Source organism: Leucoraja erinacea, chromosome 21, assembly GCF_028641065.1.
Source record: "Leucoraja erinacea ecotype New England chromosome 21, Leri_hhj_1, whole genome shotgun sequence".
In the NCBI taxonomy this organism is placed as follows: domain Eukaryota; kingdom Metazoa; phylum Chordata; class Chondrichthyes; order Rajiformes; family Rajidae; genus Leucoraja; species Leucoraja erinaceus.
The window spans coordinates 9561552-9575533 of NC_073397.1; the positions used below are offsets into that span (position 1 = coordinate 9561552).

The 13982-nt window shown below is 39.7% G+C and overlaps 1 protein-coding gene across 9 annotated transcripts in view; it reads left to right on the forward strand.

Annotated features, from left to right (window-relative positions):
- The window catches only part of pcif1 (phosphorylated CTD interacting factor 1), a 100353-nt gene that overhangs the window by 82076 nt on the left and 4295 nt on the right, over positions 1-13982 (forward strand). For 8 of the 9 annotated variants that reach the window (XM_055652065.1, XM_055652067.1, XM_055652060.1 and 5 more), the window contains one exon: positions 10290-10383. The exons of the other annotated variant lie outside the window; for it this stretch is intronic. In XM_055652065.1, coding sequence (XP_055508040.1) covers positions 10290-10383 — 94 coding nt within the window. The remainder of the gene's footprint in view (positions 1-10289; positions 10384-13982) is intronic. 9 annotated transcript variants of the gene reach the window in all.

A 13982-nucleotide genomic window follows, 5' to 3' on the forward strand; every position in this document is an offset into this window, starting at 1 on the left:
GGACGTAATGTTTGGGACAAAGACCCATCATTTATTTATTTGCCTCTGTATCACAATTTGAGATTTGTAATAGAAATAGTCACATATGGGTAAAGTGCACATTATCTGATTTTATTAAAGGCCACTTTTAAACATTTTGATTTCACCATGTAAAAATTACAATAGTGTTTATATATATAGTCCCTCCATTTCAGGGCACCATATGTTTGGGACAGCAATGTCAAGTAAATTAAAGTAGTCATGTTTAGTATTTTGTTCCATATTCTTTGCATGCAATGACTGCTTGAAGTCTGCGATTCATGGACATCACCAGTTGCTGGGTGTCTTCTCTGGTGAAGCAATGCAAGACCTGTATTGCAGCCATCTTTAGCTTATGCTTGTTTTGGGGGCTAGTCCCCCAACTGTGGTTGCTCTTTTAAGTTGCTCTTGGCAAACTGTAACCCGGCCATCCTATTTTTGCGGCTAACCAGTGGTTTACTTCTTGCAGTGTAGCTTTTCTATGTCTGTTCATGAAGTCTTCTGCAGATAGTGGTCATTGACAAATCCACACCTGATTCCTGTAAAGTGTTTCTGATCTGTCGGACAGGTATTTGAGGATTTTTCTTTATTATAGAGAGAATTCTTCTGTCATCAGCTGTGGGGGTCTTCCTTGGCCTGCCAGTCCCTTTGCGATTGGTAAGCTCAACAGTGCTCTCTTTCTTCTAAATGATGTTCCAAACAGTTGATTTTGGTAAGCCTAAGGTTTGGCTTATGTCTCTAACAGTTTTATTCTTGTTTCTCAGTCTCATAATGGCTCATTTGACGTTCATTTGCACAACTTTGGTCCTCGTTGATAAACAGCAATAAAAGTTTCCAACGGTGATGGAAAGACTAGAGGAAAGACTAGGTGCTGAGAGCTCCCGTTATACCCGGATTAAGGAGGCATTTAAACATACCTGAGCAGTTACAAACGCCTGTGAAGTCATGTCCCAAATATTATGGTGCCCTGAAATGGGGGGGACTATGTATAAACACTACAGTAATTTCTACATGGTGAGAAGGAATGTCACCCATTCCTTCTCTCCAGAGATCTGCCTGTCCCGCTGAGTTACTCCAGCATTTTGTATCTATCTTCGGTTTAAACCAGCATCTGCAGCTCATTCCTACACATGCCAATTTAAACTAATCTCCTCTGCAAATGTTGAAATAGTTATTGAAATTATTATGATCAATAGAATTTCAACTGGATTTCCGGAATAGAGAACCTCTGTAGGAAATTGTTATGTTGGAAAGGATTAGAAGGTTCATGAAAGTTGCCCCATGATTAAGAAACGTAGAACCCTCTTTAGACACACTTACTTGAAAAGATAGAATTGTTCATAGTATAGGAATGTTGAGAGACATTTTAATTAAGCTTGTTCAAAATTATGAAGGATTATGAAGGTCCTAGTTGTTGGCTTGTTGTATTTGTCTTATGTGTGACTTTATTGCAGCTGACCATATATTATTGATGTTTCCCTATTCTGGTGGAAATTGACACATTAACACATCACGAGTTAAACAAGATTTGCGATGTTGCTGAAAGCATGCCTCTCTGCAGATTAAGAAGATACAAAGCAAGGACATAGAAAAGAAAAGATAGGAATTATTTTCAGTAATAACAAGGGTTGCATTTCATTTGATTACTATAGGTTCATATAATGTAAGATATTTTGGAAAACAGGAAAGGGTAACATGCTAAGAATTTAAAAGTTCTTTGACGGGGGCCAGATGAGCATATGAATGTGGCACTGAATAATTCCAATTAGATTCCAATCGAGGATTACATTACTTGCTAATTTAGATAACTACATTGACTGAAAATTAATTTCAACAACCTGCTGTTGAATGCAGTGTATCAGGATATAGAAATATTATGAATATTCTGAGTTCACTACCTCTCTAACTCATCTTACAAAATTATTTGTAATTGCGTTTGTGATTGCTCAGGTGTGTATAAATGATTCTTGACACAGGCAAGGAATACTTTCAGGGCAACAGGTGAGAATATTAAAAAAACACCAGCTAAAATGTACTGCTGATCTTAAAAATGATGCCAAGGCTCTTGTGACATTTGCAGATAGCCATTCTGGCTGCAGTTCCCAAGTATGCTCGCCTGCCCCGGGACCGGCTGTGGCGCCCAGGTCGCCTGTGTGCCCTGGGACGAGCTGCAGTTTCCAGATAAGCTCGCGTCCCCGAGACTGGCTACAGTACCCAGGTCGCCAAAACGAATTGAAAGAAAATACGCCTGCGGGCCAGATGATTTCGGGTTACGGGCCGGATCTGGCCCGAGGGCCGTAGGTAGCCGTCTCCTGGTATAGAAGGACATGAATGTAATTTCCACAAATCTTTGAATGTGGAAGGAGAAAACAAAAGCATACAGGTTCCTGGACTTCATAAATTAAGCCAGAATATGAAACAAAGAAGATATGTTAACCTATATGAAGAATGATTTAATATAACTAGCGCATTGTATTTAATTCCAGCCACCACAGTCTGTATTTGGATGTAGCAGCTGTACAGGAGGTGCAAGATTTAGTAGGATGGTCACAGGGATGAGGGGATGGATTGAAACTGGGATTTTTCTGCTTAAAATAAAGGAAATAGTTGAGTGTTCAAAATCATCTGTTAAAATGAATACAAAAACCAGTTTACAAGGGTGGATTGAGAACTAGAGAGCCAGAACCAGAGAATCTTATTGGTAAAATAACCAGGGGTGATTGGTAAAAGAACCAGGGGTGGAAAAGGAAATCTTTCTCGTGCAACATGCAGTAGTCATGATCCGAATGTGTGGTGCAGTAGAGCTTTCAAAAGAGAATTGGATAGGTGAGGGGAAAAAAATTGGCAAGAGATAGAAATTGTACCGACCGTTGCTTTTGCAGAGAGTCAAGTCTGCTCAATAGGTCTCACAGCATAGACTAGAAAACATAGTGAAAGGTTTCCACAGTGACTGAGTATATGATCACACCAGACAGCACAGTGGTGCAACAGTAGAGCTGCTGCCTCACAGCACAGGAGACCCACGTTTGATTCCCACCTCGGGTGCTGTGTGTGTGGAGCTTTCCACATTCTCCCTGTGACCTACTGTGGGTTACTTCCAGGCGCTCCGGTTTCCTCCCACATCCCAGAGACGTGCGAGTTTGTAGGTTGATTGGTCTCTGTATATTGCCCTTAATGTATAGTGGGATTACTGGTGTGAATGGGTGATCAATGGTCAGCATGGACCAGGTGAGCTGAAGGACACTATTTCCAAACTAAACTAAACATTTTTATTGCACCTTCACTGTTTGAAAAATATTTCAAGGCCCTTCACGGTTGTTAGATTTGACAATGTAGCACAAAAAGGGGACAAGAGCAATGTCTTAAGGAACACGTTTAAAAAAAAACCAGTGTGGCATAATGATTGTGATTGTGTTTATAGTTTGTTTGGTTGTTTGTTTGTTTGGCTTTTTGCACAAAGTACGCGAGCATTGCCATTTTTCATTTCACTGCACATCTCGTATGTGTATGTGACGAATAAACTTAACTTGACTTGACTTGACTTGAAGGACTTAGATAATCTTTATCACAATCAGGCGGAATGGAATGATTAAATTATAAGATATTGAAGGGGACAACGTTTTAGAGATATGGATACCTCACAGGGTTGTAGAGTTGGAAGTGATTTCAAAGATTTGAAAAACTGAATGAGAATTTTAATATCTATAAAATTGTGAAAAGTGACTCATAAAAGGTTAGCAGTGGGTGTGATAGTACTTTGCATGAAAGAGATGGTTGGAGGATGATTATCCACAGATTTATACAGCAGATACGCTGTATATACTCTTAGTGTGGGTCCATACACAGTCAGAGACACACAGCACAGAAACAGGCCCTTTGGCCCAATGTCCATGCTGACCAAGATGTCCCATTTGCCTGCCTTTGCACCATGTCTTTCCGAACCTTTCCATGTACCTGTCTAAGTGACTTTGAATTATTGTTAATGTACCTGCCTCAACTACCTCCTCTGGCAGCACATTTCATATTCCCACCACCCTCTGAGAGGGAACAAGGCTTTCTCTTATTCGTTTATAACATGTGGGTGTTGCTAGCAATACTGACACTGATTAATCCTTAATTTCTCCTGAACTAAGGAGCCAATTAAGAGCTAACAACATTAATAGGTCTGTTATTACATGTCACCCAGGCTATCAAAGCATTGCATATTCCCTTTTTAGAAAAAACATTGAGTAAACCACATGGGTTTTAATGTAAATATGATAGGATCAGGTTAGTTTACGTTTAACATTGTACTGTGGAGAATGGTTTACATTCAGGTAAAGAGTGTTTGGAAGGTTTATATACCAAAAACAGAGAGGGTTGTATACAGAGGTTTATATACAGAGGATGCATTGGATTTATATGTCAAGAAGAATGTGTGTACATGTAAGGGTTGATATATCGTAAAGAGTATGGGTTTATATAAAGATGGGAGAGTAGGTTGTATTCAGAGCAGAAAGTGAGTTTATATTGCAGGTAAGTAGTTTATATACAAAGACAAGGATGATTTTTATTCCAAGAAGACAATGCTTATATTCAGAGAAGAATTTAACTCAGTGAAGAAAAGGTTTGCACACAAAGAGGCAGTCTTTACTTGAAGAAACATGTATACACAGTAAAGAGGCTTGATCTCCACTTTGCCTCATGCGATCATCAAGTTTTTACAGTAGGTGGACATGTGGCAGTTGTGTTGTAGTTCAGTTTCTCTTAAACAGACAGAAACGCAAATAAAATCAGTAATCAAGTAGTACAATCTTTATTTCGCCAGGCGGGTGTGGCTGTAAACTTTCACAGTATGTAATATACAGACTATAGGTTCGCTCTATCCCCACACAAAGGGGCAGTGTTTAAGTAGATGCATTTATACCTCAATTATCAGCAATTCTGCAATACCTTTACAGAGCATGATACAGCCTCTTCCTTCTTAAGATTGACAGCTTCTTAAGATTGACAGCTACTTAAAATTGACAGGTTCTTCCGAGAGAGGAAGGGTTAGCCCATATATGGTTAAGATGAGAAGGCATTTTTTACTTAAATGACGCACATTATAATCTTATAGAGCAAGGGTAGGAGCAGAGTGTCTGGACATCCTCTTAATGTTTATATTATAGAGGAGACATTCACAAAGTTGTGCTTGTTATCTCGCTTGTTATGGGAAAAAGAGCATAAATATCTTTGTTAGCCTTGTTAGTGTAATAGGAGCAAGGGTAAGCGTTTTCTGCTGGCTTTGCAATTATAATAGGAGAAAGGTAGCAGCCTGTCTGTACTTCTAGTTTCAGCTGAATCCATTTTTGTAACTTTTAAATCTTTTAAACTTCCGCAGTTGGAAGGAAAAATAAGATGCACATAGATGTGGGACTATAAATTAGCACCTCTGTTGGAAGTAATTCAATTTTGCATGGTAGCAGACTCCAGATGGAAGAAGCTGTAAGAAAAATAGAATCAGAAAGCATGTGCATGTAATATGTATTTAAGGTTGGCAAGCTGGAAGCACAAAGAGCTATGTGGGAGTTGTTTGAATGCCAGTCGCTGAGACATGGGATCTCGACCCGAAATATCACCCATTCCTGCTCTCCAGAGATGCTGCCTGTCCCGCTGAGTTACTCCACTGTTTTGTGCCTATCTTTGGCTGAAATAAAGGTCGGATTTGGGAACTTGATATTCAAGTAACCCTGTATCCAGGAACGATAAGCAATGGTAAAATATGTGGGTGGCAGTACTGATTAGGAAGGATGTATTGCTGAAGAGGCAAGATGCGCTTGAGGGATTAATATTGAAGTAAGGGGGAATTTCTAAAAGTGTTCAGAACTTACTTGATTGGTTTGTTTTCAGCCTGATGTGGGAGGAGACATTGGTGCATTTAAGATGAGAAAAGTGCTGCGTGTGTCAAGGGGAGAGCAGGGCAATAAAGCTCATCTATTTATATTGATACTACTTGATACTGGAGTAGTATAAGGAATAATAGCAGAAATAATGGATCAAAATTAATAAATGAAAAGAATTGGAAGACGAGTGAACGTGGACATTATCGTGAATGCGGTTTTCCCACTTATCCCTGTCTCCTTTGTGTCATGTAGTTCTGCTCTTGCTTCAAGAACAAGGATATACATCTCCTGCCCCTCATCTTTGAGCCCACCATCCTCCGCATCCAACACATCATTCTCCAACATTTCCGACACCCCCAACCTGATCCCAGGACAAGCTGCATCCTATCATCACCGACCCTTTCCGCTTTGCAAAGAGATCACTCCCTCCGCAAATCCTTGGTTTGCTCATCGCTCCCCATCCAACCCACCCTTCCCCAGGTAATTCCCCTGGAACTGCAGGAGATGTACCACCGTTCCTACAAATCCCATCTCACCTCAATCCTGGAACTCTAACCGCCCTTCGAGGTGAGACAAAAGATTACATGCATCTTTTCAATCTTTGTCTACTGCATTTGGTGCTCCCGATATGTTCTTCTTTTCATCAGCGAGACCAAATAGACAAGGTGACCATTTTGTCACCATATACACTCTATTAAAGTCTGCTGATCGTCCAGGTGCTAACTATTTTAACTCCCCTTCCCATACTGAAATCATAGTCCTCTTAGGTAGCTTACAGACACAACAATGTAACATCATAAAATTCTTCAATTCTTCTCTTACTCCACCCATCTGCCATTCAAACCCCTCTTTACCTATATTGACCTTTCACTTGCTATGCTTTGTATAGCCCCTTACCGCTCTTTTTCAGCTTTCTCTCCCAACCCCATTGGTCTGAAGAAGGCTCCAGATCCAAAATGTCACCTGTACATTCTGTCCATAGATGCTGCTTAACCTGCTGAGTTTCACCAGCACTTTGCGTTTTGTTCAAATTTTAAATCATTTGTGGCTGTAATTAAAAGAAATAAATAACTAAATGGGATATAACCTCATTTGATGAGTGAAGTCGGGATGCAAATTGTGGAAGAACTTGCCAGAAACTTTAATGCGTTAAGAAAACTTTAGAAATAATAATCGGGAAAAACATTAATAGAAATTTGAAGAATGGGTTAATAAAGGAGCCAGCATGGATTTGTTTAAAGTAAATAGTGGTTGAGTGTTTTATCGTAATAGTAAACTTTGATCAAGCAAATGAAATCGATATTATCTATATGAATTTATAGGTACTTGACAACCTCTTCACATAAAAGAGTTATAAGTGAAATTGAGGACCATGGAATAAAGATGTCAATAGCAGCATAGAGAAAAAAACATGGCTAAAGGTCAGAAGGCAAAGTCAGTAGACAGTGAGTCAAAAGAGAGAGGTTTTACATCCAGAAATGAGTTCCTACTCAGATGTATGGTCAGAGGGTCTTTACTCCGAAGAGATGGATGTGGGAGTGAGTGTTTTGCAAGCGCTTTCCGCTCCAGACGAGGAAGGTTGCCGTACCAAGCCAGATGATGCAATGATCAGCATGCTTTCTGAATGAAGGCCTGTACAAAATAGGGCCAGCAACAGTGACCTACATGGAGTCCCCCCCTATCAGGGCTGGGGAAGATGTTTGGGACACGTGAGAATGTCATGTGAATGCAAGTAATCATGTTTAGTGGGGGGGGGGGGGGGGGGGGGGGGGGAGGGGGGGAAACTCAGCGGGAGAGACAGCATCTATGGAGCGAAGGAAATAGGCAACGTTTCGGGGCGAAACCCTTATTTCGACCCGAAACGTTGCCTATTTCCTTCGCTCCATAAATGCTTCCTCACCCGCTGAATTTCTCCAGCATTTTTGTCTACCTTCGATTTTCCAGCATCTGCAGTTCCTTCTTAATCATGTTTAGTATTTTGTTGCATATCTTTTGCATGTAATGACTGCTTGAAGTCTGTGATTCATGGTCATCACCAATTGGTGGGTGTCTTTGGTGATGTTCTGCCAGGCCTGTATTGCAGCCATCTTTAGCTTATGCTTGTTTTGGGGGCTAGTCCCCTTCAGTTTGCTCCAGCATATAAAAGGCATGCTCAATTGGGTTCAGATCAGGTGATTGACGATTTTTTTAGCTTTGAAAAACTCCTTTGTTGCATTAGATTAGGATGTGTCTATACACTTCAGAATTCATTATGCTATTACCATCAGCAGTTGTATTATCAATGACGATAAGTGAGCCAGTACCTTCAGCAGCCATACATGCCCAGGCTATAACACCCCCACCACCGTGTTTCACGGATAAGGAGGTATGCTTTGGATCTTGGGCAGTTCCTTCTCTCCTCCATACTTTGCTCTTGCCATCACTCTGATATAGAAACATAGAAAATAGGTGCAGGAGTAGGCCATTCGGCCCTTCGAGCCTGCACCGCCATTCGATATGATCATGGCTGATCATCCAACTCAGTATCCCATCCCTGCCTTCTGTCCATACCCCCTGATCCCTTTAGCCACAAGGACCACATCTAACTCCCTCTTAAATAAAGCCAATGAACTGGCCTCAACTAACTTCTGTGGCAGAGAATTCCACAGATTCACCATTCTGTGTAAAAAATGATTTTCTCAAGTTAAGTTAATAAGTTAATCTTCATCTCATCTGTCCACAAGACAATTTTCTAGAACTGTGGTTGCTCTTGTCAAACTGTAACCTAGCCATCCTATTTTTGCAGCTAACCAGTGGTTTGCATCTTGCAGTGTAGCCTCAGTATTTCTGTTCATGAAGTCATCTGCAGACAGTGGTCATTGACAAATCTACACCTGCCTCCTGAAGAGTGTTTCTGATCTGTCAGACAGGTGTTTGGGGATTTTTCTTTATCTTGGAAAGAATTCTTCCGTCATCAGCTGTGGAGGTCTTCCTTGGCCTGCCAGTCCCTTTGTGATTAGTAAGCTTACCAGTGCACGCTTTCTTCCTAATGATGTTCCAAACAGTTGATTTTGATAAGCCTAAGGTTTGGCTGATGTCTCTAAAGGTTTTATTCTTGTTTCTCACTCATAATGGCTTCTTTGACTTTCTTTGGCACAACTTTGGTCCTCATGTTGATAAACAGCAATACAAGTTTCCAAAGATGATGAAAGATTGGAGAAAGAATAAGTGCTGAGAGCTCTCTTATCCCGGCCTTGAAGCAATTAAACACACCTGAGTAATTACAGACACCTTTGACGTCACATGTCCCAAACATTATGATGTCCTGAAATGGGGGGACTATGTATAAACACTATTGTAATTTCTACATGGTGAAACTAAAATGTATAAAAATGGCCTTTAATAAAATCTGACAATGTGCACCTTAACCATATGTGATTTTTTTTCTATTACAAATCCCAAATTGTGGAGTACAGAGGCAAATAAATAAAAGGTGGGTCTTTGTCCATTGGCACTGTTAAAGAGGGTTAATACATTAGAAGATAGATAATTGACACTTAGAGAAATAATGTGTCTTGCCAAATGATTAATGGTCTAGTAGGGAAGGTTTATATTCAAATAGAGAAACAGTGATACTCAGATGAGGGTAGGTGTATATGGATAGCGCTTATCTTTGGAGGGGAGAGATTTATGGATTATGCAGGGTTTTTCCTCAAAGTTGGGTGAATTTATACTCTGTAAGTGGGTTTTTAGTCAGGATGTTGCGTTTATACACAGAAAAAAGTATATATGCACAGCAGGAAGGATTAGTTCAGAGTGGAATAAGAGTCTATATACAGTAGATTAGGAGTTCAGATTCAGGAATGAGGTTGTATTCCCAGAGGGAACTAAGTTTATATTCACAATTTATGAGATTACTACACAGGAGAAAGATAATTTATACACCAGAGGCCATATTTGTACAGTTACAAGGTTTTTATGTTAATGGAGATTTGTACTCCTGAGATAATGTGAGATCTCAGGGCCTAATATGTGTTACAGTCGGATCCTCATGTCTCCACTGTGGATGGAAGTCAGTTTCCTGTGTTTATGTTTGTAACAATGGCCAGTTCCTTTGGTTTTGTGCTTTCTGATATTGTAGATATGAGATTTCCTCACTCCTGTGTGTGAGGTGCAATTCCCTCAGATGGTGATGGGTACAGGTCAAATTCCCGGCATTGGGCTTTAGTTGAGGCTCAGTGTTTAGAGTTTGTGCAAGAAGTGTTTAATCACTGTGATCACTGAGGATGCAAGTGGATTGTGCTGTGAGTAAATGATTGTACCACAGTGTGAGAAGTCATTTGCTATGTGTTGTCCCTATTGTATACACCTGTCTGTAGAGTTGACGCTGAACTGTGTGAAAGTTGCTACTTGTTTTCTCCTTTACAGCTCATTCTTGACTTTCTCACCAGTCGGCGGCTCCTTTGAAGCAAATCCTCCGTTTGGTGAAGAGCTGATGGACAGTATGGTCGCACATATGGAGGTGAGGGCCCAAGGTGTTAGTCTGCAATATCAAAGTAGACCAGGTGTAGGACAAAGGGTTGTATTAAGTTAAACAGTTAAAGTATTGTGTTTCAAGGAACAAGAACTTTATTGATGAGATATAAGGCCACAGATCAAATAACGTCACTGGGCAAAATTATTAATTTCTATTATGAGGCCACGTTATGAGGAGATATATCTCTTCTTTTTGTGAATTCATGTATTTTGGTCACGTTTTATTATGCAGTACATTGAATTAGAATAGAGTATCAGATTCGTTCAACATTGTTGTTCCACTTTGCACTCATGGACCAGTTATGATTTGAGGAACTTTCTGTCAAAAAATCTCTGTCCCTGTAAGCCTTAAGGAAATCAGGCAAGCATCAGGACCTCCTGGTCTATTGGTTATTATCTCCAAATGGTCTGCTTATTTCCTTTACTTTTAAATTGATGAGTGCCATTATGAACTAAGTTGATTTTCACTGCCCCTTCACAATGCTGTTCCGCGGGGGAGATCATTCTCACTCCCTGGTTCCTTTATTTAGAGAGAAGACTGAAGCTCCATGGCATTTTGCAATGTTATTGTGCCATTACTAAGTACTTTAGCGTGCTACTGAGCTGCATAAATAAAAATTCAGACAAATGAATGACTGAAAGCTTGGTAAAGATCCAGGTTTTAAGAAACAGCTTAAAATAAGTAACAGAGACAGCGAATTTTAGATAGGAAATTCCACACCTTACCATATTCGAAGCTGAAGGCATACCCAGCATTGGAAGGTTAAAGGAAATTGGGGATGTGCAAAATGCCAGTTTTGGGGATTGCAGCAATCTCATAGGTTTATAGCTAGGTGAGAAGTTACAGAGATAAGGCATGCAAGGTATTTAAAAACAGAAATGCTACACCTTGAAATCTGGAGCATTTACTGTCTTGTGTTACAATGAAATCTGCTCAACTGTGCTTCTGTTTTTTTCCCTCTATATGCGCTGAATAAATAGACCCTTTCTCATTTCACTTTTCTCATCATGGCTCATAATTCAGTTCTTAGATTAGTTCTACATTTGAATTAGGTACAACAAGAACTCGGGCTCTGGTTACGCACTCCTGGTGATATCCTCCTGCCAGAAGTGAGAGCTCAGGTTTTTCTCCATGAATCCTGCAGGACGTGGAAGAAACAAATTAAACGAGATACCTCCTTCATGCCCTTAGAGAAAGGCAAGAAACTTTAAAATATGAGCAATAGAAATGCTAAATAACCAGGCAGGGTAAATGACATCTGCTGTAGCCTCATTAAGAGTTTATGTCTGCTACTGTAACTCAACGGGTTAGGCAGTATCTATGGTCGGGACCCATTTACTACACAGATGTTGTCTGACCCACAGAGTTCCTCAGTTTGTTTACTGCTCAAACTATATATTAATTTAGAAAATAACAACCTTTTTGCATGTAAACATTTATTTAAATATTTTCCAGTCCTTTTATGAGGCAATATTGGACATTTTTGAATAAAACGATTTTGTACAGAGATCCTATCAAAAAAAAATCCTTTAGAGCAAATGCATCCTAGGCTTGCACTATGAAAGAAGGAATCAATAATTGGTTCACACCCCATCATTGTCTGAACAGACCCTTTTTCAAAGTGTCATGTTACCAGACCTTCACTTGAAACGCAACTAAAATTGATGTCAGCAATTTACACCGGTGACAACGTTTTCACTGTACTATATCTCAGTACACGTGATAATAATATTAAATCTACTTAGCACCTTCCTGGACGAAAGAAGCATTCACCTTTTCCATCATATGCTTCTGTTCATCTTTCAATTAAATATACATTCCAAACATGTACAGGTCTTTAATCCTTCAATTTTAAATCTGGTCGACTTTGCTGATTAACTTTATTGTAATAGAGAAGCTACAGTGCCCTCCATAATATTTGGTACAGAGACACATCGTTTATTTATTTGCCTCCTTACTCTACAATTTGAGATTTGTAATAGAAAAATATCAAATGTGGTTAAAGTGCATAGTCAGATTTTAATAAAGGCCATTTGTATACATTTTGGTTTCACCATGTAGAAATTACAGCAATGTTTATACATAGTCCCCCCCATTTCAGGGCACCATAATGTTTGGGACACAGCAATGTCATGTAAATGACATGTTTAGTATTTTGTTGCATAACCTTTGTATGCAATGACTACTTGAACTCTGCGATTCATGGACATCACCAGTTGGTGGGTGTCTTCTCTGGTGATGCTCTGCCAGGCCTGCATTGTTTTGGGGACTAGTCTCCTTCAGTTTTCTCTTCAGCATATAAAAGTCTTGCTCAATTGGGTTCAGATCGGGTGATTAACTTGGCCGCTCAAGAATTGACCACTTTTTAGCTTTGAAAAACTCCTTTGTTGCTTTAGCAGTATGTTTGGGATCATTATCTTGCTGTAGAATGAACTGCAGGCCAATGAGTTTTGAGGCATTTGTTTTTGGCATTCGATAGGGTGTGTCCATACACTTCAGAATTCATTATGCTACTACCATCAGCAGTTGTATCATCAATGACGATAAGTGAGCCAGTACCTTCAACAGCCATACATGCCCACCATCGTGTTTCACCGATGAGGTGGTATGTTTTGGATCTTGGGCAGTTCCTTCCCTCCTCCATACTCCTGCCATCACTCTGATATAAGTTAATCTTTGACTCATCTGTCCACAAGACCCTTTTCCAGAACTGTGGTTGATCTTTTAAGCACTTCTTGGTAAACTAACCTGGCCATCCTATTTTTACAGCTAACCAGTAATCCACAGTGTTTCTGATCTGTCGGACAGGTGTTTGGGGATTTTTCTTTATTATAGAGAGAATTCTTCTGTCATCAGCTGTGGGGGTCTTCCTTGGCCTGCCAGTCCCTTTGCGATTAGTAAGCTCATCAGTGCTCTCTTTCTTCTTAATGATGTTCCAAACAGTTGATTGTGGTTAGCCTAATGCTTGGCTGATGTCTCTAACAGTTTTATTCTTCTTTCTCAGTCTCATAATGTCTTATTTGACTTTCATTGGCATAACTTTGGTCCCCATGTTAATAAACAGCAATAAATGTTTCCAAAGGTGATGGAAAGACTGGATGAAAGACTAGGTGCTGAGGGCTCTCATACCTGCATTAAGGAGGCAATTAAACACACCTGAGCAATTACAGATGCCTGTGAAGCCAAATATAATGGTGCCTTGAAATGGGGGATCGATGTATAAACACTTGCTGTAATTTCTACATGGTGGAACCAAAATATTTTAAAATGGCCTTTAATAAAATCTGACATTGTGCACTTTAACCACATGTGATATTTTTTCTATTACAAATCTTAAATTGTGGAGTACAGAGGCAAATAAATAAATGATGGGTCTTTGTGCCAAACATTATGGAGGGCACTGTATGAGAAATGGTAAAAATGAATTATGCCAGAAATACATAGATTGTTATCTGTTCAAACACAAGTAGGCAATATATATGATGGTCAAAGAGGAATATCCAATCTTCTTAAAGCTGGGATAAGATTTGCCATCAATATCCAACTGTTACTGTGAATAAATCTATGAGATGTCATGATCTGAT